Consider the following 27,101-nt stretch of genomic DNA (forward strand, 5'->3'; position numbering starts at 1 on the left):
GCACAGTTTTGTTCATTTCGTCACAGTTCAAGTCTATTAATTAACATACTTTCGTTTGTTCATAACTCTTGTTTATCATCAGTCTTGCGTGATAATTTAAACTTTGTGTCTGTTTTGTATGTTACAGCTGTATAATGCATATTTTGTAATACTCAAGTGTGTCATAGATTTCAAATTTGCATACTCTTATGTACATGTTGTTAATACCTCAGAGGTAGAACCTATATAACTTATATTATGTTTAAGTCTTTAAAATACCAAGATTTAATGATATACATGGTTCACTCCACCAGCTATTAATGTTATAAGTGTAGAGTTTTGTGGTTATTATTTATTTTTGAGTTGCAATTATTGTGATAAATGGAATATCCCATGTAATTTACCTTCATTATTACTACACAAAGAAAAGGACTCTTAGATAAATTACAGTAAAAAGTTATCATAGATTTTTTTAATTGTGAAATGTTTTTTGGTTATATTCCTTCAACCTCTGATGCATCTACACCACAAAATAGAATAGGATTTAACACCTCAAAAAGAATTAACTTAAGAAATGCTTCTTTTATAGTAAGAAAATGTACCTTTTAATTTTAAAATGAGTAATAAAAGTTGTTACACTGAATCTTCATTGCTTTAAAAATGTAAAAAAAGCTGTTAAATTGAGACCATATTTTCGTTATAGTGAAATAGTAAAAAAAATAATTTTATTGAAAATCACAAAGTCTCATGAAATTAATATTTTAATATATAATATACTGAAAATGTGGCATGTGTGAAAGAAAACTGGAAAAATTGGAAATTTTTTTTAAAGCTTAGAAGAGGTTTTGTATTTTGTTCTTTACAAGTAATTATGACAGTGTGGATTATACATTACTTTTATTTTATTACATTGTTATTGTTCTTAGCTGCTTCTTATTTATTTTTAACCATTAAAAATAAAGGAAGCATTATCTAAACATTTACTATAGAAAAAAAGTGTGGGATGAAGTTCAGGTTTCCTTCTATCCACTTGTGGTATTTTGAGTAAATTAAGCCACCTAAGTTTTATTAGACTTTTACTGAGAGATTCTGAGAAAACCTAAAGTTTTTGCAGACCTATATTTATAGAAAGGGCTGCCTTTTTCTTGTTGAGGGCCAAGCACAACCAAATGTTAATGTGTAACTCTGTGGATCTGAGTTTCAATGGTTTTATATCTCATTACTTAGAAAGAAGAAGAAAATTATATTATAAACGTTTGGATACCTGAGTATCTTATTAAATTGATGGTCAAGTCCCACTATCTTGTCTGGCAAGAGTAACCCAAGATTTCTTAGTAGGTGATGTAGACAACTCATTTTCCCTTTAATTTATGGCTGCAAACTTAGGGACAGCTAGTGAAAATACCTCTTGTGTAATTTTGCAAAACAAGCAACAAAATCAAACAAAGAAACATTATTGTTGAATATAGAATGGGTTCCATAGTTCAACTTACTTTATTAAAACAGATGTCTTGATTTAATTTGATCATTTAAAACTGTTGTTTGAATTCCATTTCTATTCTAATTATTATTTATATTGTGAGAAAAGGAAATGAACTCACCAGTATTAGTTTCCATGCTTCTACACTTTTATGTTTCAGAATTGTTTTTAAAAAGGTAAGACAGTTGATAGGAGGGCAGCTACATGTTGTAGTATGTGGAAGAGCCCCACTGTCTCCAGATACCCATCAATTTATCTGAGCAACTTTGTCATGCACAACTATCCAAGGTTATGGCCTGACAGAGACCACAGCAGGAACAACTACCATGGGTTTTAAGTTTTTTTTTTTGTATTTGCTATTACAGGTGTTTTAAAGATTATATGTTTTGGGCATCTAGTTCAGATCTTTCAATGTTATTTTCCAGATATGTGATATATGGATTTTTATGTCAAATAACCTGCATATAACATAGCTATTTGAGAAAATATCAGGTTAAGTCAGTTTTAACTTGATCTACCTTATTTTGAATGAAAGAGTATGATCATAATTGTGTTTTCATGCAGGAATTAATTGTTTCAATATTCACTGAATCATTTTAACAGCACATGTCATCTCTATTGTATTTTTAACCTCAGAATCTGTGATTCATAAGGTTCCAAAACTTTATTGGTTATATGGTGCTTAGCAACATGTGAATTATACCAAAACTTTTAAAGTAAAACATCGTCAATAATACAGTTTATCCCACTAATTACGCTGAGAGTTTACTTTTATTTTACTCTAAAAAATAAGTCATTTTATACAGTGTGGTTACTCGGCTCTTAACACTGAAAGTTGTGGTGTTAGTGTATAAACCACACTGAAAGTGAACAGTATAGTAAAAACACTATCAATTTTAGTATTATGTATCACTCTAAACATGCATGTATTTCATAGTGATAAAATCATATAGGTTTTGTGTTGCAGAAGTCAGGAGGAGGTGAAACAGGTTATGAATGAAAATATTACTTCATTTCTTTAGTTGGTGATAATAGTACTGGTAGAGTTGGACCTCCAATGAAGGGATGCTATGTATGTCTAGATGACTGGGAAGAAGGCAAGTGTAACATGAAATATACCAAAGTGTAGATAAAATTATTTTTATATCATTACATCTCAGAAACATGATGCTGGATATGTTTACAGTAATAGAAAGAGAAAATAATGATTTTACAGTTTTTAAAAATGTGACAATATATTTACAGTTGTCTAGGAGAAAAGTAGTTATTTAAGTTCACAGAAATGTGACATAGAATTTAACTATAAAAGTCTAAAATGCAAATAATAAATTAGCAACCAGTACAGATTTTTTAAAGGAATGTACCATATGGTGCTTTATACCCCTGATCACCCTGCTCAGACTATTACTTGAAATGTTCTTGTTGCTACCAGAACTGGCCTTAATCAAGTGGTACTCCACGTGGAGTAAACATTTACTGTCCTGTACATTTCTTATATATAATAAGCATTTATTCTCCTGTACATTTGTTTTGAATTTCCTGCAAAGTTACATGAGGGCTATTTGTGCCAGCCGTCCCTTTTTTTGCAGTGTAAGACAAGAGGGAAGGCAGCTAGTCATCACTACCCACCGCCAACTCTTGGGCTACTCTTTTTACCATCGAATAGTGGGATTGATCATTACATTATAACGCCCCCCATGGCTGAAAGGGCGAGCATGTTTGGTATGATGGGAATTCGAACCTATGACCCTAGGATTATGAGTTGATCGCCTTAACCATATGGCCATGCTGGGCCCATAAAATGATATGAATATTCGCTTTGTTGTTTTTTAAACAAACCTTTAAAACGTTCAGAGTAAGTGTGTGCAAGTTTCTTTTTTGACACTTGAGTAATTAGAGAAAACTGTAAGTAATCATGCTATTAAAACAGTAATATATTAAATTACTGATGCTTTAAAGTAATATAAGTTATGCAATAGCAGTAAATCAGTTTTAATCCTTTTATTACAGTTTAAAACACCTGAAATGAGTTTCTTGGCCGTTATAACATTTAGTATTGTAGAAATTAGTTTGTTTTTTTTTAGAGAAAAACGCAACAACTGACTGAAAAATTAATAATTTTATTAATTCATAAAACAGGGTTTGATAGGAAAACAAGGTCAAAACAGCTAAAACTGTACAGAAGACCATTACTACATAGTAAGTAAATACTGATTTGTACGTTAATGTCTCCCAGTGCCTACACACAATAGGTGAATCTTACTCGACTTTATTGTGCTGCACTTCAGTACATATATATTGGTAATTTAAAAAAACAAAAACGTTTGAGAATTTCTAAGAAACATCGAAATGTATAGTTATATTATAATATCTACAACATGGTACCTTTTCACAGTATATAACTTAAAGAAGTTTTGAAATTTCTTACTAGTGTTTCATACTTTGATCTTTTTAAAATCTTGACAAAAATACTAAGTCAGCATAACAAAGAATTTTTTTTTTGCGAATAACGTAAAGTCATATATTACCTATCGTTATCATCAATAGCACTGAAGACAGAGGCTTTTGGTTGATAAAATAATACCATTCTCTGGGCCATGTACCCTGGTGGGATAGCAGTAAGCTTTTGGACTAACAATGCTCAAATTAGGGGTTCGATTCCCCTCGGTTGACATAGCAGCTCGCCCGATATGGCTTTGCTATACAAAAACACACACTCTTTGAGCCAGTTCTCTTCAAATACTTCAAAGATATATCATAAAGATAATTTTGTTTGAATTTACTTGTTGGTTTTTAACTATGTTTACAAGTCACAGCTTTTATAAGAAGGAAGACTTATTTTAAAAGGTACGACGTTTTTGTTGCTGATACGGCCATTCTCAAGAATTTTTATTTTAACGGTAAAGGAGGTTTTTATTATTAAATCAACAACATGCCGACGTATTTAAATTGAAGAATCGAGAGGGCGTATCTATACGTGTGTTTTGGCGGTTTATTTTTTTTTTATTTTGGAGCAGAAAATATAGATAAAAAACTAACAGTAAGTTGCATAAACTATCACAGCATTTACACAAGCTGTTAACTATTATTTTTTAAAAAAAAACAATTCATATGTAACAAACATACACTCTCAGAAAACACCACAAAATGAAGGAACCTAACCACCGGTATTATCCTGTCTGTAGAAAACGTTCGCATAACTCAGAGGCGATTGAGTTTGTTTGTTTTGAATTTCGCACAAAGCTACTCGAGGGCTATCTGTGCTAGCCGTCCCTAATTTAGCAGTGTAAGACTAGAGGGAAGGCAGCTAGTCATCACCACCCACCGCCAACTCTTGGGCTACTCTTTTACCAACGATAAGATTACGAAGCGCACGCCTGAACGCGCTAGGCCATGCCAGGCCCTAGAGGCGATTGAGACTATTACCACATAAGTATGTTTTTAACGTAACGACTAGATTCATTTTCAACCCTAAATCAAAAATTAAAGACGTAATTTGAAAATGTATAGCAAACCGATCTTAACAGGAGACATTTATAAAATACTATGTTACAATTGCTTGGTGTTTACTATGATGAAATAGTGTGTAATTTGAACACCATGTTGAGAGAACACACAAAAACACTTCGTATGTCTGAGAAGCATTCGAATAAAAATGATCACAGTTGTTCTGAATAAAAAAATATCGCGATAATAAAACACGCGTATGATATTAACAGAAGAAAAATTGTAAAACCTTATTAATATAATCAAAACAATTTCACAAAACAAACGATTCTATACCTTTATCATCAATTTTAATATTACCCAAATACATCTGTTTTTTAACTTTAAAAATAATAAATAAATCGTTAACCCATCGGTATTGATATGCACATACATACATAAGTAACCACTATCGATTTTCTAATTAAAACACACTTTGTTCATTATTATATTATTGATATAAATGTAAAAAACCTTCTTTACCGTTAAACCTGAGAAAGGCCACACCAGCGATTGGTCTATTTATTCAGTGTCAAGCGCAATGGTTTATATCTGCTGTGCCGACCACAGATATTGAAACCCAGATTGTAGCTTTATGAGACTTGTCGCTAAGCAATTTGTGGGAGAGGCACCAGTGATCTGAGCGTTGTGTATAAGTCCTCCATTATTGTAAAAACTGTAATTGATTATGTGTGTACTGAGTACGTTCGTGCATCACAGTTATTTCATTACAGTGAAAGGGATGTATGTTTTATTTTTGTATTTTTAATGCATGTATTCTCCTGGTGGGTTCTGCCACCTTTTCTATTTTTTTCAATAAAATCTTTGTTATGCGGTATCTACACACCCGAACAGTTCTTGTAATCGTAAGTTTCAATATCTCCAAATACACATGCTCACTGTTGGAACCGGCTTTCAACACAGTTCCATCCGGAATGTGTCTGAACGCTCTCGAAGCTCATTTAAAGATGCTATTGTACTGAACCGATGCTATCACTTAGTAGCGCTGCTGTGGTTTTGTTCATGTTCTTTCAGTTGTTAGGCTCTTGAGCTGAGATTCACATCGCTCTTACTGTACCTGTAAATATTTCCTACATTCTAAAGTTAAGTTTCTTTACTGAATTTACTATTGTTTAAACCTGTTATCGTTATAAAGATGTAGAAATGCTGAATTTTAGAAAATTCATGAGGTGTCAAAGTATTTCATATAAAATATCATAATGGAAATGCTTTCGTAATCAGAATATTTGCGTATCCGGCATTGCTCAAATCCAGCATTTACCGGATAATAAAATTTTTACTGTACATACATGATTTACTGTATTTGTGAATGGACACATAAATACACAGAGAGAGATATACATTACGTAACTTCAATCTACACTTTTTTACTGGACATTTCGTAGTAGAACAGATAGAAGGGAATGTTCCTGGACATATATATATATATATATATATATATATATATATAGAGAGAGAGAGAGAGTAGGCTAGGATAAATAATTGTGCTGTCTCGATAAATTAAAGTTGGGAGGAAACCTATTTGTTGGGATTCTACCAACACCACAGAGACAGACATACTGTTATATAACGTGAACAATAATTACAAGAATATTGAAGTTAACACTTATTTTGACCAATTATAATCTAATATTTTAAATGGTGAATATAATGTTTCTTTATAGCTACATTTCAGTTTCCTCTTTAATAAATATCAGTTTGTTCCGGTATTAGATTCTTCATTTTCCTTCTGTACTTGAGTGGAAGATTAAAGTTTTGTAGTATTTAATAAACAAGTAGCAAAACTTAAGTTTGTTTGTTTTTTATCAAGCTGTACAGCGAAAGTTTCGTGAACTAGCTTCAGCCGAGTAGCTCATTTGAAAACAAACCTAACCACTCAATATTAATTTAAAAATCAACTTACAAAGAAAAAGATGGATGTTTATATTTGACGACAACTTTGGGAGTAGTTTTACCAAACATAGCCCCAAACATTTTGGACATAGTTACAATACTGAGCTTTCTTTGGCGAGGTAAAGAACGTTGAAGATGCAATGTCCTTGCTTCGCGAATTAAGTTTTGAAAAGCGGTAGAAACTTCAACATAAGAATCGGCAGCCGATACTTCATAAAATTTGCAACCATACTGACTGGCAAGTTCACTGCCATCTTCAGAAGACACCTGTCTACAATGCTCCAAGTCTTTTTTATTTCCAACTAACACAACTGGGACGTAACTTGGCGCCCTCAAGCGGTGAACCAAATCGAGAGTATCATGGGCCTTGTTGAAACTGTCTCGATCACAAATACTGTAAATCAACAGGCAGGCGTCAGCCCAACGTACCTCCTCTTCTGGCATAGAATCATTCTAAGACACAACGACACATTTAAACAAACAGATGTATAAAATATTATTGTTGACTTTCACTCTTATAAAACGTTGAAGTTATATAAGTCATCTGAAAATTATATTAAAAGTACAACATTGAACAAAATAATGACCCTTGCGTCTATTTTTTAACTTTCTAATATTATATTATTAGAATAATATAATAACACACTACCTTCATACTTAAAATCTGAGACGATAAACAAAATATCGTTTAACAGTATATTTTGGTATGGTTTAATAAAGCAATGCTGTAACTGCTCTTTCAACACTATTTTAAAGTACCAAGAGGAAGGAAATTCTGGATAAATTCGTGAAAGAAAAGTAAACGTTAAACCTCTATTATTAACACTGTAGCACAGACACCCCTCGTGTAGCTTTGCGCCAAATTCCCCCCCCATAATCTTAATACTGCAACTTATTTGTGACCAATTTTTACATTTTTTACGAATAAAAGTGTTTGTACTGATCAGTTATGTATTAAGATTTTATTTTACGTATAGGATTAGTAACTGAGACGTAACCTGCCGCTCTCAAGCGGTGAACCAAATCGAGACAATCGTGTTTTGTCTTTTGACCACGTGAGTTAAAAACTTTGCGAAACAAAAGTTTTCTGTAGATTTACCTTTACCGCGAAACTAACAGTATATGAAAAGAGGTGGAAATTTAGATGTACTTTATATCAAAAGTAAACAAAAAAAGTCACAATTAAATATGTTATTAAACAATGGAATCACTTTGAAACCCGCCAAATACTTCGTTCATTCCAAACTATGTAAAAAATGAATACAGTTTCTAAGAAGAAAGACAAATATATGTGAATAAAATAGTCCCTTTTATAACCACTAGGAAATACGTATTTTTATGAAATTATAAATATGAATACAAGTCAAATTAATAAAACATTAAAAATAGCAAATAATAAGTTCAAAAACCGAATATTTCTTATTTGAAAATAATAACACTGTTACAAATTTTCACATTTTCTCTTACTACATGTAGATTTAATAATTAAAACCAGAACTTACTGGCCACCGAGAAACGTCCAGAATTTCAACGTTACTGACCATGTCATCAAAGGTTACACTGTGTTTATAAAGCCAGTCTGTAAGAATAAAATATATATTTAATAAATAAAACATTGAAAATAAATAGCATGCAGTAAAAGTTTTATTATAGGGTTAAATGTCTACCATTTTGACATTTTTTATGGTTGCTGTATAACAACTAGATGGTTGTAAACATTCGATTACATCAAGAAAATCTAACCAAAATCAGGAAATTCCATTTTTAGGCAAAGTATGCAAAATCGATTAAAGTTCTATATTTTAGGATTGTCAAACGCTATGTATGTAACGAAACTAGGTTTGAGGAACATCAGTTGGGGATAAGAAAGGTGAGGAAGAGGTCGACTTGTGGCTATTATGCTCTTAGTCATGATGAAATTATTAGAGTGAGCAGACACCATTCTAAGATCAGTAGTATAGGGACAACAAGATCCCGTATGATTGTGAAACGTTATAAATCAGTGTACAATTACAATACACAAGTGCAAGGTCAACAAGAAAGAAACCTGTTCGGTATGGGTTTGAGAAACGAATGTAAAAGACAGGCCTTCCACAAAAAGGGAAAAAACCGGGAGGTGTGTGTGAGAGAGAGAATATAAATGGAAAGAAGCGAAGGAAAAAGGTAATATGCGTCCAGTAAGAAACAATATATATATATATATTATAAATATCTCCATTCAGTTAATTAACGTGAAAGGTCTTAAACTTATGTTAATCCTTTATATTCCATAAAGGTTACATATGACACTATGATTACTCTGTAAAGGTTTATAAGTATTTAGCTGTTACTGTATTATCGCTTCCATAATGGATGTTAACAAAGATAATTGTAGAGTTTATAAGTAATATAGTGACGTTGACCTCTGGCATAACAGTACGATATGTTTTTTTTCTTACACCAATGTTTTGTATTTGCTCTAACAGTCATAAAAAAAAGTAACTAAAAGATCGGAATGTTTTGTTAAAAACCAAACAGTTTCTCTTGTGGAAGTTAAGACATGTCGCTCATGTTCAAGTCTGTCCGAATTCATTTTATTCTATAACAGATTTATTATTATAATACATTTATTTTAATATCGATGTGTATTTGAGTTAAATATATGTATTCAGAAATGCATGTAACTTATAGTGTTAAATGTGTACTGCAAATTTCCAGCCTATTCACTAAATTTTTAGAACATTCTCAATCGTAAGAATCTACAACGTACTATACTGTTCAAAAAAATAAACGCAAAAGGCAAAATTTGAGACATATTGTTAACAAGGTTATTCCGGGTAGTTCTGTATGACATGTGTGAAACTTTGCACATTCACTGCTGAACATCCCAAAGTCTGCAAAGGCGAAGTCCACGCTCACTAGTTGAAGTTTAACGTCACTCAACGTCAATAACGAGTATGCCCCCCGTGAGCATCAATAACTGCTTGGCATCTCCTGCCCATGGAAGCGATGAGATGACGAATCACATCCTGTGGAATGGCTTTCCACTCAGCCTGCAAAGCTGCTGCAAGCTGAGTTAGAGTCTACGGTTGAAGTTGTCGCCGTCGCAGACGTCGGTCCAACTCGTCCCAAAGATGTTCAATGGGGTTTAAATCTGGTGATCTGGAGGGCCAGGGAAGGACGTTGATGTTGTGGTGTCTCAAGAAGACAGTGGTGAGTCGGCCTGTGTGAGGACGGGCGTTGTTATGTTGATAAACGTCGTTGACGTTCACCATGATGGGTTGCACATGGGGCCTAAGAATCTCGTCGACGGTTGCGTACGGTCTGATCGGAAATCCTACGCAGCCCTGGTATGGTTGAGGCAGTAGACGTTGCAGTGGTGGTCCTATCCCGAAGGTAACGTAACCGGATGTAGCGATCTTGTGCGGGCGTGGTCACACGAGGTCTGCCAGATCGTGGACGGTCACAAGTTGATCCATGTTGTTGGTGACGATTCCATAGCCTTGTGATGGTGCTTGGGTGGACATTCACAGCTCTGGCAACATCTGATTGAGATTCGCCTGCTTCCAACGACCAATGGCGTTGTTGCGTTGTGCTTCAGTCAGTCTTGGCGTAACTGTATTGCGTCTCGGTGGCTTAACACTGAGCTATGGAAACCGAGAACCTGTCACTTTTATAGCGATTTTGCACATGTTGCATTTGCAGAACATACAGATCTCTCAAACAAATTTATTGGACACAAATGCGTTTTGGCGAAAAATCCGATGTTTCCTCCGTTTTCAAAATGCACAACTTTTATTGTCATTTTGGTCTGACAATCAGTGCCTTAACATGTGTAACATCACATACTCTGAGCTTGTAACGTTATCACATATATTTCTCTTTAAAATAACAAAAATATCCCTTTTGCGTTTCTTTTTTTGAAGAGTATATATTGTGAATGTAAATACTAATGTTTGCCAGTACTGTTGCTGTAGCTGAAATTTCTAGAATCTCGCGTAACGATTATAAAAGGTAGCCATCGCAATACGCAAAGATACAGTATATATTATTTGTTTGCTACAGTTAGTATACTATAAACCTCGAAAGCTTTAACTGTTATTAACGCTTATTAATCGGAAAACTACAGATATTTAAACAGGAATTTTCATCGATTTCGAACATTACAGATCGTTTAACTTCAGAGGATTGACATCAGATGGTAATATTTTTACGAATAAATTATATTGTTTGTTTGTTTAGAAGTTAGCATAAAGCTACACAATGGGCTATCTGTGCTCTGCCCACCACGGGTATCTAAACCATGTTTTTAGTGTGTAAGTCCGCAGACATACCACTGTGCCACTGGGGGGTAATAAATTATATAACACCAGCGGTGGAAAAACTCACTTGTGATTAGCGAAGAGCGAGCTAGCTCCCCGTTAAATGAATTATACCTATATCAACTCAGAATTAATTTGTTCATAGTGAACCATCGATAACATATCCATTTCCAGACCAGATAGAAGAATCAGTATTGTTTGTTAGTTTGTAAATGTTTTGTATAAAAATCATTATTTGTAATAACCGTTACTTTTAATTGATTATTTTTTGTATATTAAAATATATTTCTATTAAGAAAGAAAACTGAATGTGCATCAGTCTTATTGGCAAAGATAATAAATTTGATACATATCGATATGTTTCCCGCTTGTACAGCCGTATGTCTACGGATTTACAACCTTTAAATCAGGGTTTCGATTCCTCTTGGTGGGCTCAGCAGATAGCCCAATGTGGCTTTGTTTTAAGAAAACAGACACATATCAACATTTAATTACTTATTAAATGTGAATTACAATTTAATTTAGTTTTAGGCTATTTTAAATCGTAATACATAACATTTTTAATTGAGGGCTCAGCAGAGATAATTATTGTATGTAACACAATAAACTAGGGGCTCGTCCAAGGTAAAGTATGATACGTAACAATACTCTCAAAAAACCTTTCCTGAATAGGCAACATATCATGAATACTTATAACTTACATGTAAAACACTAGCTGCTTGAATACTATAAAAGTAAATAACAGCATTAGAAAATAAGGCATTTGTTTACATTTACTTTTTTTTTTTTTTTGCGATAGTGAGTTTATTCATTAATTTAAACCAAGTAATAATGCAGGTGAGTTCAATGAACGATTCAAGTTATTCGAAAATTTTAATTTTGTGATTAAATAGTTCATTGACCTATAAAGCTTTGGTATAATTACAGCGATATTTTATTGATTCTTCACAACAAGTGTAGTTTTAGTTGTTGGTGAAAACATAAGTTGTTTAAACAATTGTTTTTTATTATTATTTGATGAAATGACTGGTCTTATGAAAATGAAAAGTTAGAAGGTGCTTCTACAATTTGACCTACTCTCATTAAGATTTTCCTTTTTTGTTGTTGTTTGTTTGTTTTTGGAAGGTTCTTTTTTTTACAGAAGACAACAAGGACTAAATAAATAAAGCTAATAATGGTAAACGGAAGTTCTACCAAAGGACAGGTCGGGTCTACATTCCATCCTGTAGGGGTTTTACTGAGAAATTCTGTTATGAATCATTTTCGCGTCAGGTTTACTCACTCATTTTAAACTTCAGTGTTATACTAACACTCAGTGTTGACAGTATCTGTCAAGACTGGCACTATTCTCAGCAGTCACGACCTTGACGATAGTTGGGTGATGCTGAACTGTATTTCTCTCTCCTCTTCCCTTATTCATCCAAATCACCATGTGCAAAAACTGATTCGGTCAAAATATCATTTAATGCTAATATAAAATCCTACTTTTACGATACGACAAAGATCGTAGAATATTAATTACAGTAAAAACTTACAGTAAGTGTTCGTATACGTTTCTACTGGTGTTTACTTGTGAATAATGTCATACAATATTGTACTACTTTTTAGGAATCGTATGTATGGAAATTCAAGTGGTACAAACTTGTGCTTAGTAACTCTGAATTATTAATAATTGTATAACTCAAAATCTAAGTAACGCGAAATAACCTTTCATTAGCTAATCTAATTTGCTTAGCAGTTTATCATGTTTTACACAAGAGCCTTTCAGGAATGAAGCTATTTTACAGTAGAATGAAAAATAAAATATATTTAACTGAAGTGGGGGAGAGGATACGACATAATATAGAGAAAAATTGGACATAATAGAAAGTGGAATAATGTCAAGTATGTTTAATAATCTGACAGCTGGCATCCGGTCTGATGTTGGAAAAATCCCAAGAAAATGTTGATGAATTTTCAACAACTTTCTCGAAAAGATTACACAAGTTATAAATAATTCAGTATTACCGAGTACTAAGTCGTAGGTGTATTCTTATGTAGTTTTTGTATAAAGATAACGTTAATACTTTGCGGCTTTAAAGAAATGAGTAAAGTCATTGTAATAAAACAGTTTTTATATGACAAATGTAGATAGAGTTTATATATAATAATAAGGGTATAATTTCAGTATATGCGATGTTTCTTGATTCCTTTCAATGTGATAACTGTGTTTAAAATACATGTGTTTGTTTTTGCACGAACAATAGTGGGATGAAACTACTTTTCCACAATGCCAAGACCATGGAAATCATCAATCAAACTCCTTAACCTCACGTAATCCTGTTTATATTGACTAGTTTGTGTATGGGTGTACGATGTTTTATACAGAGCATATGACTCCACACAGTTAAGGTTTTATTATCATATGTTAATGTTATACGCGTTCTAAGCACTTTTACTGCGCCCTCTTTCGCAGGGTTCAAGCGTTTTTGACAGGATCTGTTTTTAACTCCCATTTAACTAAACACATTGACATCTACCACCCTCAATGAACATGACTATGGTTGTAAAGTATTTCATCATTCATAAACGGAAGAAAAGATTTATGAAACTATTTACCACAAAATGAGTAAACAAGAAATATTTGGAAGTAATCCAACTCGTACAAAGTTCACTCTTTGAAAACAAAACTGGAAATTATTCTGGTCTTAAAAGTAACAAATCGAAATAAAATAGCTTAAGTATTTAGGATAAATTGTTTAATACTTTGGTTTAAGCAAGTAGTCTTATGGAAATAATGATACTATGTTTCACAAGAGTCTGCTAAAAATAATCCCAGAAAACTTATAGAACAATGCGTATTCTAACAGGGCTGGGAAGTAACAGTGTTTATGTAAAATTCATTCTCTTCTCAGAGGTCGATCTGGTAAATGGCAGGAAATTTATCGTGTAAAAGACTACATTATAACGTTAAGTATTCGTACTCAACAAGAATTAAAAAAAAAAATCAAAGTACATACACACACATATATATATATTCCGAGAATAGCCTTATAAACTTATTAGTTTTCATTTCTCAAGACACAACATCGTTATTAATCCAGGGTTTGCCCCACTCGACTAGTTTCATTTGTCAAAGTGTAGCTTCCTGGTCTCAGAAACGTCAAGAGTTTCCAAAGTGGTCAACGTCAAACGACTAGTTTCTCAACTTTAAAACTCTTGACGTAAGTCATGACAAAACACTCCAGCCAGAAAACAGTTTTATTTTGTTTTTAAGTATTTGCATGCTTTATTAAATCCAAAACGATCTCGTGGTCAGGACTAAATTATCCTTGAACACTATTTATTTGTTTACAGTTGTACTATTTGACTCATTTAATTCGTGGCGTTAATGACAAAACTGTCAATTTTTGTCTTTTTGAAACAATTTTTACTGACATCTACAATTAATTCGGCTACACCAAATAAACAGTCCATAACGCATCCCTTTAATAATGTCAGAAACATTGTTTGTTGCACTAATATCGTTGGTTATTTCAGCTGTACAAATGTTTGTACAGCTGTTATAAAACAATTTTAAAAATTATAATTTCGAACTCTAGAAATGTTTCGCAGTGATTCAAGGGTAAGCTTTAGGACTTAAACGTTAGAATTTGGAATTCAATCCTGTAGCGGACAGATCATAAATATCTCATGATACAGCTTTGTATTGAGATAAACAAGCAAATGGTTTGAAAAGAAATTATGATAGTGGTGTTTTGCTTGAAATGTTTTATGTTTTTGGTATAAAACGTCAAGTAAATATCTGGACATTTTTCTTACCTGTGTTTGACTTGTATTCCCCAATGTACCTTTTGGTAAGAAAACGAACGATGACAGCTAGTTGGGGAAAAAAGAAAAAATTAAATGCAGCGTTTTAAAAACCATCAAAAGCAATAAAACGTTTCAAAACATAATGAATTAAAATGCATTTAAATTCATACAACTTACACAGAGAGAGTTGGAGAAAAAATCATATTTTCAACTTCTTTTGTTAATAAGCCACAGAGTTCGATTCTAGTAACATCCATTACAACACGTTTATAAAGACAAAGCACGTTCGGTACGCTAGCCCATGCTTTGAAGGTCAACTAGCCGAAATAACAGCCACATTTTATCCTTTATTCCTCTGATACAGACTGATAAAGTGATTGACTATCAGATAAGTAAGGAGGCACGTGACTAATATGATTATTCTGAAGACGAAAAACCTTGAACACAGCGGGATTCGAATGCACCTTCTGGTTTCTTGGTAACAAATTGTATCAGATTAAACGCCACACTCATATGCGTTAAATTAACGATTTAATTACTTTAGAAAAGCTCCAACATTCACGTGGTATTTGTATATATTTTAAATGTTTCGTATTTCGTTCATAGCATAAACCTGACCAATGTTTTTAAAATTGCAATTTAAGAGTTTTGAGCTTTAAAGTTCGACTGGCTTAGTTCCATACCTTGGTTGGAAAAGTTTAAAATCTGTTTTAAGTTTTACGGTTTAAAACACTGCTTTAGAAAATCGTTCACACCTTAATTTCTTTAAGTTACTATCAAGCAAGTATATAGTGCTGTTTAAAATCTGTTTTAAGTTTTACGGTTTAAAACACTGCTTTAGGAAATCGATTACACCTTAATTTCTTTAAGTTACTATCAAGCAAGTATATATTGCTGTTTAAAATCTGTTTTGGCCCAGCATGGCCAAGTGTGTTAAGGCGTTCGACTCCTAATCTAAGGGTCGCGGGTTTGAAGCGCGGTCGCACCAAATATGCCTGCCCTTTCAACCGTGGGGGCGTTATAATGTGACTGTCAATCCCACTATTCGTTGGTAAAAGAGTAGCCCAAAAGTTGGCGGTGGGTGGAGATGACTAGCTGCCTTCCCTCTGGTCTTAAACTGTTAAATTAGGGACGGCTAGTGCAGATAGCCTTCGAGTAGCCTTGCGCGAAATTCAAAACAAACAGACAAAATCTGTTTTATGTTTTGCGGTTTAAAATTCAGTTTTAAGAAACGGATTATTGTTTGAGTTACTGTCTAACAAAATCATAGATTTAAATGTTTTTCAATTTTTTACCGTTTAAAATTAATTCTAGTTGTTTATTTGCAGTTAAGCACAAAGCTACACAATGGGCTATCTGTGCTCTGCCCACCGTACGTATGGAAATTCGGTTTCTAGCGTTGTAAATCCGCAGACATTTCTCTCTGCATTGGGAGGCAACTGAAATCGGTTATGTTTTCAAATCTGTGTTTTAATTTTAACAGTTTAATAAGCCATGGAAGAGAGTTTACTGTAACACAGTTACGTTATCAACAACCACTCAAGTGGCAGGATAAAAACTTTGAACGTTCAATATTTTTTTAAAATTTCGCGTAAAGCTACATGAGAGTTATCTACACTAACCGTCCTTAATTTTGCAGCGTAAGACTAGAGGGAAAACAGCTAATCATCACCACCTACCACCAACTCTTGGGCTATTCTTTCACCAACGAATAGTGGGACTGACCGTTACATTATAATGTCCCTACGGGTTAAAGGGCGAGCGTGTTCGGTATGAGGCGAATTCGAATCCGCGACCCTCAGACTGCAAGTCGAGCACCTTGGCAATGCTGTGCCAAGTTCACCTTTGGCAAAATGGTTATTGTTCAATGAGCACTAAATGTTACTGGTGAGAGATGAAGTTTGTAGGCTTAGTTATTACAAATAACGAAACTGATATATGTAAACGTATACAGAATTAACTGTGTACACTGATTAACTTTAAATGCTGTTAGACAGGTATGTAGCCAGGACTTTGATTTGGGGGTATGCCTAGAATCCCCCACCCCAAAAAAACCCTTTTCAGTACTCAGTTTGGTTTGTATCTAACATTTTGGTTAATTCTCTTTTCTATAAAAAAAAGAGAATTCTGACTTTTTAACTATTTCGAATGAAAAGTCCTACTACAAAAATACAATATTTTATCAATATAAATAGAGTTTACAAACACAAATTACACATATATATACTGCTGGCCAAAATCTTAAGTTCAATGAACAAGAAAATATATGCATTTTGCGTTGTTATACCCAACCACGTATTTGAGTAGAGCTTTGAAAGATGAAAATAAGAAAAGGGAAAATAAAAATAAAAACCTTTTTTAGCATTTAATAGGGTAAATGTAAACACTATGAAATTAGCCTAAATACTAGCTGGTCAAAAGTTTAAGACCATACTGAAACGAAGCATTAATCGGTAAATACGTAACAAAATTTAGTCATTTGTGCTCAAGCATTAGCGTTGTCAACATCTCCCACTGACATCTCCTGTGTTACATTGGGTAAAAACTTGGCAAAGGCTAAAAAGTTGACAGAGTTTGAATGTGGCAGAATTGTCGAGCTGCAAAAGCAAGGTCTCTCTCAATGTGTCATCGCTGGTGAGATTGGGCATAGTAAAACTGCTGTTGCAAATTTATTAAAAGACCCTGAGGGATACGAAACGAGAATTTCAAGTAGTTGGCCCAAAAAAATTTCGCCGGCGTTAAGCAGGAGGATTCGACGGGTTGTCTGGCAATACACCAGCCGGTCGTCAAACCAAATTAAGGCCCTTACGGACGCAGAATGCAGCTCAAGAACAATAAAATGGCATCTACGAGAGAAAGGTTTTAAAATCCGTAAACGTCTTCAATGGCCACGCCTCCTTCCACACCACGAAACAGCTCGGTTAAACTTTGCTGAGAAGCACCAAACATGAGGCATAGAAAAGTGGAAGAAGGTTTTGTTCTCTGATTAGAAAAGAATTTAACCTGGACGTTACTGGCACGATAAGGATATCCCACCGGAGACATTTACTATACAACACAGTGGAGGAGGTTCCATCATGATCTGGGGTGCTTTCTCCTTCCATGGAACAATGGAGCTTCAGGTTATACAGGGGCGTCAATATGTGGAAATGACTGGATCTTTCAGAAGGACAATGCTGCAATCCACAATGCCCGCAGGTCAAAGGACTTTTTCACGGCGAGTAACGTGATTCTTTTGGACTATCCAGCGTGTTCGCCCGAATTGAACCCCATTGAAAATGTTTGGGGTGTATGGCAAGGGAAGTCTATAGAAATGGACGTCAATTCCAAACAGTGCATGAACTTCGTGAAGCCATCTTCACCACTTGGAATAACATTCCAGTCAGCCTTCTGCAAACGGTTATATCGACCATGCCAAAGCGAATGTTTGAAGTTATTCGTAATGACGGCTGTGCAACTCACTACTGAGACCTCTTGTTGGGCATTTTCTACCCTGTTTAGGACATCTTTTTGGTATGGTGTTAAACTTTTGACCAGCTAGTATTTAAGCTAATTTCATAGTGTTTACATTTTCCCTATTAAATGCTAAAAAGGTTTTTTTTTATTTTCCCTTTTCTTATTTTCACCTTTCGAAGCTCTACTCAAATAAGTGGTTGAGTCTAACAACGCAATATGCATATTTTTTCCTTTCATTCAATGATATGTGGTGTGAACGGAAAGACCCATAATCATACCATTCGTCTAGCACTCGTATAAGTATTCGTCTAGCAGGACCACACCAATCTTTCAATGATATGTGGTGTGAATGGGAAGACACCAAACCACCGTATTTATTAACATTTATGGACTTTTTTTTCAGTTAGAGTTGTTGATTGTAATGTCCACAGTAAGTCTGTTTTAACAGTCGCTTTCATAAGCTATGCTTCAACATACAACACGTGAGTCTGTATTATCATATACTGTATACTCGTGTATGTCCTGTTTCTGTAAGGTAACATGTTCCTAAAAAAACTAGTTATTTATAATTCACTTGTATCACTAGGGGGTCTACAAGTGAATCAGTGCTCTGTTTATAAACACACTTTTTATCCTTGGAGCATAAAACAATAAACTTTGTTTGGGTTCAAAAACTGTAACGACTGAGAGCTAAACATAGCTTAATTATTTATATTTCTAAAAAAACCGATGTAATGAAGCAACTGCCGTATTTCGTTATCATATAAATAAAACAATAAAGGAAAGAAAACAGCTAGGTTAGCGTAGCTGTAGAGATATTAACAAGCGTTCGTTAAATCTCGTACTACAGTATATTTTTTATATAGCTAGCATGGAAAATCATTGTAAACCGTTATACACATGAAATCTGTTTCCACTCCATTAAGATCGAACAGCATTTGAACGGACCAACCACCACCTAGACAGTGATAAACATAAGTTATTTTATCTACAGAGTCGTATCTCCGTTTTCTTTCCACATATGTATTTGACGGTGGGGGGTATTATACGCGTATGTTTAAATGCTTTTTTTAACCCCAAATGACAGCTTTTAACTTCTCCACTTCCGTAACAATGTAACAATAGACATGTCTCATTGGCCTAAACACAGAGAAATGTAATAATTGAAGTACTAAATGTGTAGTTACCAATGTACCCTCTTCTAATTATCTTTTCATCTTATATCTTCATCCAGTCTTTCCTACCTACTAGTTTTTTATAAGTCCACAATTAGCCTCCATCTTTGAATACAAATCTAGTTGTTCTGATGTCTCTGTTTCTTTATAAATCCTTAATTAATATCTATTTATGGATCAAGCACTTTTATATATTCTACTGTAGGCCCAATGGCCTCTGAAACATGGATTTCTCCGTGATCGACTTAGCTGAACAGGTGACAATGGCCATATCTTTAAGAATTCTACAATAATATGTTGCTAACTTTCAGTCTTCAAATAAGAAAATCGCCAAAGGAAAACGAAAAAAAAAAACTGTGTTGAAAATGTTGAGTTTGAAAAAAGCAGGAATTCAACTATGTAGAGGTTGTGTTTCATGTCGAGAAAGTAAAACATAACTATGAGAAACATAAACATTCCTTCATGATTAAGCTGTTGTTGTATGATCACCGAGTTAGTCCATTATTGCGAATATTCAAACTGTTCGCTGTACCTATCACTGCTTGTGTCTTGTTCTTGTGTGTGTGTGATTTGAAAACGTATAATTTCGCTGACATAGATAACATCTTAGATATGAGAGTAACCGTTTCAGATATTGATAAAGTTTAATTTTATTATTTGTTTTTAGAATAATGCACGTGGAATAATGATCGTATCAGTGATCGAAATGTCGTATGTGTTCTAAAACAAATCTTTCTTGTCGTAAAATCTGTGACTTGTAAAAAATAAGACATAATGAATAATTAAACTCAAAACGAAAATATTAATCGATATGGGAAAATTAGTATATTGTTTTAACAGTTCGTTAAATCTGAATCGAGAATTTAACTAAAGCAAATATGTTAAAAATAACTAAAACCAAAGTAACGTTTGACGGCGAATTGATGCTACAAACTTTCTTTTAGGCAAAAGAATTCCGAAGCAATTTGTTTGTTTGTTTGTTTTGAATTTACGTGTGAATACACGTGGGCTATCTGTACTAGCTGTCCCTAATTTAGCAGTGTAACACTAGAGGGAAGGCAGCTATTCATCACCACCCACCGTCAACTCTTGGGCTACTCTTTTGCTAACGGATGGCAGGATTGACCGTAACCTTATAACGCCTCCACGACTAAAAGGGTGAGCATATTTGGTGTGACGTGTATTCGAACCCACGACTCTCGGATTACGAGTCGAACGCCTTAACTTCCTGACCATGCTGGACCGCGAAGCAATTTAGTTACAGTTTTAAACCTGTGGATTCAAATTAGCGATGACAGCAGTTTAATCGTTTGGAGAAGCATCCGTTTTGTTTATTTGTTGAGCACACAGGTACACAATGGACTGTTTCTGATTTGTTCACTACGGGTATGGAAACTTGGATCTTAGCATTAGAAGTCTTCAGAGTTACTGTTTAGCCAGGCGGAAAGTGTTGAAAGTGTTTGAATTAGCAAATTAATAAATTACAAAGAGTGTACATTGTTAACAGGCAGTTGATGTTATTTTTTCATGTACAGTCGTGGTAAAACTGATTAACAAATGACTTTATGTGGAAATATAAACCTATTGCAAAAATTCCTGTTTCTTATATGTATATTCCAAGTTATACATATAACATCGGTTATCAAGGTTTCCCTTAACTTTCGGAGCAGTTTTGTTACTTCAGGATCAATGTGAAGAAAACTGACACCGGAAACCTTGTAAAAACAACAACAATAGAAACAACAAAATGAATGGGATCTACAGTGAGTTAAAGAATCACTTAAACCTTTATTAAGGTTAGTTGCTGGTGTCGGTTTCTATAGTACCGCAGAGATCCAGAACCACATCGTAAATAATTTCATTTCTGGACTCTGCGTTACCACAGTAACAAAACGAAACGAATGAAATAAGTAAATGCCTTACTGGGGGTTTCAAGGCCTTAAGTAAGTTTTATGACGTCAGTGTTTTCTGACAGGATATATTTTCATGTATCAAGTATGTTCACCAGTCCACTCAGTTATCTATATTTGGCTAAAACAACTTCGTACTTTAGTTCAGTAAGTACGTGTTTGGCGGGATTTAAGCAACCATTTATTTACGATCTCTGATGCAGATACAAAACCATTCTTCATATCCGATAACAAATGATGAATATAAACCCTAACAGGAAGTTTAAATAACTTCTGGAAATGTTTTTGAACGTTTACATTACGTGAGCAGTGATAATGTAAAGTTTATAGCAATGTCTCACCTGAGAAATAATTCTTTACTCACCACAATGAAGTTATATTTATGAAGATATCTGAAGGAAATGTGACATTAATGCCACTAATATATGCTCGATATACTCGAAAGTTATTCAGCGGAGAAACAAGCTGTCTAGGATAATATATTATTTCTCATCTACATAGAAATTTGCATTTCTGTGAAAATGGGAAAAAATGACTTGCTGGTATGATGGTAGTTGAATTAAAATCTAAGCCTCACATGTATGATTATTGGGTTATAACGCTACCTATGGTGTTGACCTGTATGGTGATTGAGTCATAACACTAGCTGTGATGTAGACCTGTATGGTGATTGAAGTATAACACTACTTGTGTTGTTGACCTGTATGGCGATTGAGACACATCCCTCGATTATGTATTAAAATATAACGACTATACCATTGTTCAGTACGTAAAACTTTATTCTCAGTTGAGTTGCTGAAACGTATGATAACCCTAAGTTTTGTTGTTGACGTGTTTGATGAGTGAACCACACGTAATTTGAACATAGGCTTATTAAATCAAACATAAGTCGTTTTTCTTAGTGGATAATGTGAAGTCACGATCAAAAAACTGATCACAAGTTGAAGAGCTCTGTCGGACTAAACATAATAAAAATGGAAAACAAAACAGATATTTGAAGAAAGAGAGGTGAGAGAACGCTTTCTGAAAGTCGAAGTCCTTCTGGTATTTATCGAGACACACACTTCAAGATTTGACGTTTCACACCAAATTCCATGGTCATCATTTGTGACGAAATTCGTTTATTTAACATTTTTTACTGTCTCATAATTGTCCTACAGTACATTATATTATATATTTTTATATATGTATATGTAGTTTATAGTAAAATGAGTAAGATCCTAATTTCGTCTTTGGAATTTTGTGAGCATTTTCACTACTTATATATAATCCAGTAAGGTATATATGTTTGTCGTCACACAAGATATAATATATTTAATAAAGTGAACAGATTTTTATGAATTAAATAAGATGAATGGATTATCTCGAGAAATTACAGTTCAACTTGATGCGTCAACAATGTTCCTTCGCTCTATTTAGTGAGAGCATAGTACTGAATGTTGTTTGTAAAAACTCAACAAATGTTCCAAATCTGCGAATGTACTGTCCAATCGTGACGCAATGGGAAGCTGCATACCAGGGGAAGAAGAGAGCGATAAGATGTTAGTACAATGTTTATAAAAAGGAGTGTGGTTTCAGAGACGCCAAATACTGATAATTACGTGTACGTTAGAGTCAGTGGCTGAGTTCATGGTAGCACCCCTGCTGTGGATGACGAATATTATGACGTATAACTTGCCAAAGGAAAGTTTGATTGCAAAGTGAATGAGTACTCGAAAAGTGTGTGTTGGCTTGTATGGTTTCAGGTTCTATATCCATCAGATACCAGCTAAACAATATAATATTGAGGTTATGTTTCTGTATTTAGAAATGGATTGTGTTTTTTTCTGACGAAATAATGCTCAAAATAACGTGTGGCTTACCACTTTACGAACTAAATTCGCCCTTATGTTCTTCCACAAAATAAACCAGTTCAAACATCTATCATTGTGTCATATTTCACTAGAAGACTACAGGTAGTTAGAGGATTTTAGCATCACACGTCAAAGCTTTTGGAACAGCTCAGGAACTTATAGATGATATTTTATGTTGCATGCTATACAATATTTTTATTTTCAGGACCTTACAGCAGATACCAGTCTATACTGCATATCATAGAATGTTGGGTTTTTTAATTTAATCATCATACATTTTTTTTTAAAAATACCCCGAACTTTTTATCTCTCATTCAATGTTTTGGACGTTATTATAAGCTAGCAGAAATACCCGCCCTCCGGGCAGGTATAACTTCCCGTCGATGACTGTTGGTCCTTCGGCCTTTTCTGGAATTGTCTGACAGCTGTTTAACAATGTACTTGACATTCAATAATGCTAACAGTCCATAAAAAATCATTTTATTGAAAATTTAGTTTAAAAACGAGCTATCACCACACAGTACATTTATTGAAGTGTTTCTTTGTAGACACAGTTATCAGCGAAAGTACCTTGCTTTTATATTGAAACACTCTTGAGATTTCCACCAAAGAATAAAAAATAATTTTTTAAGTTTGTTTTTGATTGTTTTATATTTGATACTTATTTTTTGTAATTTTTATTATTTAAACCAGAAACTTACCACTTTTTGTGGAAATTTCAAGTTTTTATTTATTGCTCAGCTATAAAAATACTGCTTAGTTATAAATATATTAGCCAGTTATGATTGGTGCAGTAGTTTCAAACATCCGGGTTTTGATTGTATACGTCACAAGCACCTCTATTATAATAAGAAAAAGTGACTACAAATGGAAGAATAAATATAAATATTACTTCATTAAAACATGTTGTACATGGTTCTGAACATTATGCACACGAATAGTTCTAAAATCCTCTTAATACGTATAAACTATACTACAATGTCCTCCGGTGTTTCAGGGTTACACAAAACATCCCTGGTCCATTCTCTGCAGAGAACAGAGCGCAGACAGTCAGTTGTGTAGATTTGCATAAAAGAAAGCAATAATAGTAAACTGTAGCTATGTTTGTCGTTTAGCTAAGTACAAAGTTATACAATAAGTTATCTGTACTGTGCATACCAAGGTACCGAAACTCCATTTTTAGAGTCACAAGACCACAGATTTGACACTAGGGGCAATAAACTGTAACATTCGATCAATACTTAACTGTTACAATCAGTATCACGTTTCAAGTCACTTACATATTTCTATCATGTAAAGAACCTCTAACTAGATCAGAGATATAAGGAATGCTCTTGTATAAAGTTACTTCAGTGTTAAGTACGTTCTAACAGCTGTTGGATACGTGATTTTTGAAGGTCTTAATTTAGTTTCAGGTGAAGGATACAATGTTCAAACGTAACCTACCCACGTTGTTTTAAACATAATCAGTAATATTTGCTCTCTTCCGCATAAAAATATTACTCTGGTGCACAAACTTCTATGGTTACTCAATCAAATTTATAACTGAGCTTAGAACAAGTTTATTAGCAATAAATTCCAACATGGTAACAAACCACGCGCTGTCCCCAAATTTCTTTTCGTTGTTTCTCTACCACTATATCGGTTCTTAAAGTTTTCAGACTAAAGTATAAATTTTAGGGTTGATAAAAAACTTCTACTTCCAGATCTATCTCTAGCCCTAATTTCTGTGTAAAGACACGCTGTTCGCACAACTTCCTTCATGAGTCGATATACAAATACACGTGTAATGACAGTAAGGTTACAAACATTAGCAAAAACAAAGACTATTTAAAAAGTATACTAAATGAAAACGTAAGGTACAAACGGTGTTGATACAACATTTTTTTCATATTTAATGGTAAGAATGGTAACAAACGCAAGTATACATTTTGGCAGGTAGGAAACTGTCATCAGCTTAAGACAGTTCGATTGTTCTAACAGGGTGGTTGGCCTTTAGAACGGTTTGTCTTCGAACGTGGTAGAAACAGTTAATTTAGGGGAGTTTAAGGGAAAACTTGCTAACTAAATAAGTAAAAAAGTCTGACTTTGAGATTTTGTTAAGGGTTTACTTTAATTTTGTGGGTATGGCAGCCTACATCCTTACTTGAATACATTATAAGTACGTCTAAGCTGAACCATAAATTGAGGGAGGCAAACTATAGCCTTACACTTACAGTTGTATATGTATGGCCTTATAGATGCTAATTTTGATTATATTAATCGTTATTGTGAGTGAACTAATTAATTTACACGGAAACAAACACTTCAATAACAGCGTGGCTGTTTTACAGTAGATTTTGATATGGCTGGTACTCACCTGTTTTACCAACCTGCTTACTTCCAAGTACCACAACATGAACTGTCATGAAGTTTGTCATCTCCCGGTCTTCACAAGTTAGAGGTTAGTGCTCATAACTCGCTAAGATGTAAATTTTTATAGAACTGAATTATAATATCATTCGTTCTGTCACGATACAAAGAATATGAAATAAGTTACGGACAGTAGTAGCAGTACTGGTGTTTTATAAACACACAAAACTGTATGTTATAAACAGGAAAGATGTTGTTCCTAACAGGGTTATATTCTACATCCGCTGTTGCCCGCTGCTGACGTTACGTGATCCCAGCTGCTTATCTCCAGCGGTTTTTGAACTGCTAAAAACTCTGTTACAGAAACCACGCGCGAGCCTCAGTGTTACGTAAACTGAATCACACTATTAATTCCACGAAATCTTGAGCTGAAACAAATCTCGTGGTGCTCATGTGCCACTTTCCAAGATGACGTAACGCTCTATCGGGGAAAAGCACAATGTGGTTTATATTTAGCGCCTCTTGTGGCACATACCACATTCACTAAAGTTATAACTCAGACTGTTTCTCGCATCTGTTTGGATCTGTGCTCTTGTTAGCTCATAACTAGCTTGCATCAAGATCATGGCGTCTTGTGAATACATACATAGGACATCATAAAACTTCTAAAGAAGATAGAGTGAACTGAAATAAAGTATATAGCATTTGGTATTGAACGATACGCTCAGTAGCGCACGGACAAAAGACCACAGAGGTTCACGAATAGCAGTCTCTGATTGAAGACTGCAAGTCAGAGTGAGAATAACCATTTAGCAGCACTCACTGCTTCTTCTTTGCTCATTCTTAACCGACAACGTTCGACTGATTGCCACAATTATAGTACCTTCATAGCTGATATGTATTCCAAAGTATATTGCGACACGAACCTCAGACTTTCCGATTCGTGGTTCTATAAGCTAAACACTAGAGCACGCTCTGTCCCCCAGAATGAAATATCTTACTTATTATTTCCTCTTACCAATAACCATATCAACATACACAAACATGTGTATTTAAAAGCTAACCACAACTAAAAACTAACTTTTTCATGATAGCCAAAACAGTTGTGAAATAACAAGATGTGATTTGCGTGCGTGTTTGTTGTGAAAAACTTATATTTGTAAATCTCACAACCCCCTGCTAACTACTGGAGTACTCTTGTCAAACCGATTAGTAGCATATGACTGTTACTCTTGTAACTCGCACATAGCCCCAAAGTGTGGAGTACGATTCCTTTACTTTTACGAGATAAAGGAGCGCAAACAACGGAGCCTGAGATCCACAGCCTGATACTATAACCCCTGGGTTGTGCATTTAGGTAATATGCATGTTTTGTGTAACATGATACTTGAAAGTTTTACAGA

At 34.2% G+C, this 27,101-nt stretch overlaps 1 protein-coding gene and 1 long non-coding RNA gene across 3 annotated transcripts in view; one reads left to right on the forward strand and one right to left on the reverse strand.

The window, feature by feature from the left end:
• LOC143241041 (uncharacterized) overlaps positions 1-27,101 on the forward strand; it is a 55,039-nt gene that overhangs the window by 3,500 nt on the left and 24,438 nt on the right. Inside the window, exon 2 of one of the 2 annotated variants that reach the window (XR_013022163.1) lies at positions 3,599-3,658. The exons of the other annotated variant lie outside the window; for it this stretch is intronic. This is a non-coding gene — a long non-coding RNA (uncharacterized LOC143241041). The remainder of the gene's footprint in view (positions 1-3,598; positions 3,659-27,101) is intronic. 2 annotated transcript variants of the gene reach the window in all.
• On the reverse strand, positions 3,564-26,225 carry LOC143241039 (ras-related and estrogen-regulated growth inhibitor-like). The gene is made up of 4 exons (XM_076484497.1): positions 25,706-26,225; positions 14,962-15,018; positions 8,362-8,438; positions 3,564-7,312 (listed from the first exon to the last, which is right to left on the reverse strand). The coding sequence occupies exons 1-4, from the start codon at positions 25,764-25,766 to the stop codon at positions 6,866-6,868; spliced, it is 642 nt and encodes a 213-aa protein (XP_076340612.1). The 5' UTR covers positions 25,767-26,225; the 3' UTR covers positions 3,564-6,865.

This window comes from Tachypleus tridentatus, chromosome 13, assembly GCF_004210375.1.
Source record: "Tachypleus tridentatus isolate NWPU-2018 chromosome 13, ASM421037v1, whole genome shotgun sequence".
NCBI lineage: Eukaryota > Metazoa > Arthropoda > Merostomata > Xiphosura > Limulidae > Tachypleus > Tachypleus tridentatus.

Excerpts from the sequence above, each read along its gene's own strand:
- LOC143241039 (XM_076484497.1), bottom strand. The coding sequence starts at position 25,766 with ATGACAAACTTCATGACAGTTCATGTTGTGGTACTTGGAAGTAAGCAG. Across the intron at positions 15,019-25,705 it reads TAAGCAGGTTGGTAAAACAG|CTGTCATCGTTCGTTTTCTT; the intron begins GTGAGTACCAGC and ends TTCCCCAACTAG. Across the intron at positions 7,313-8,361 it reads TGGACGTTTCTCGGTGGCCA|AATGATTCTATGCCAGAAGA; the intron begins GTAAGTTCTGGT and ends GTTGTGTCTTAG.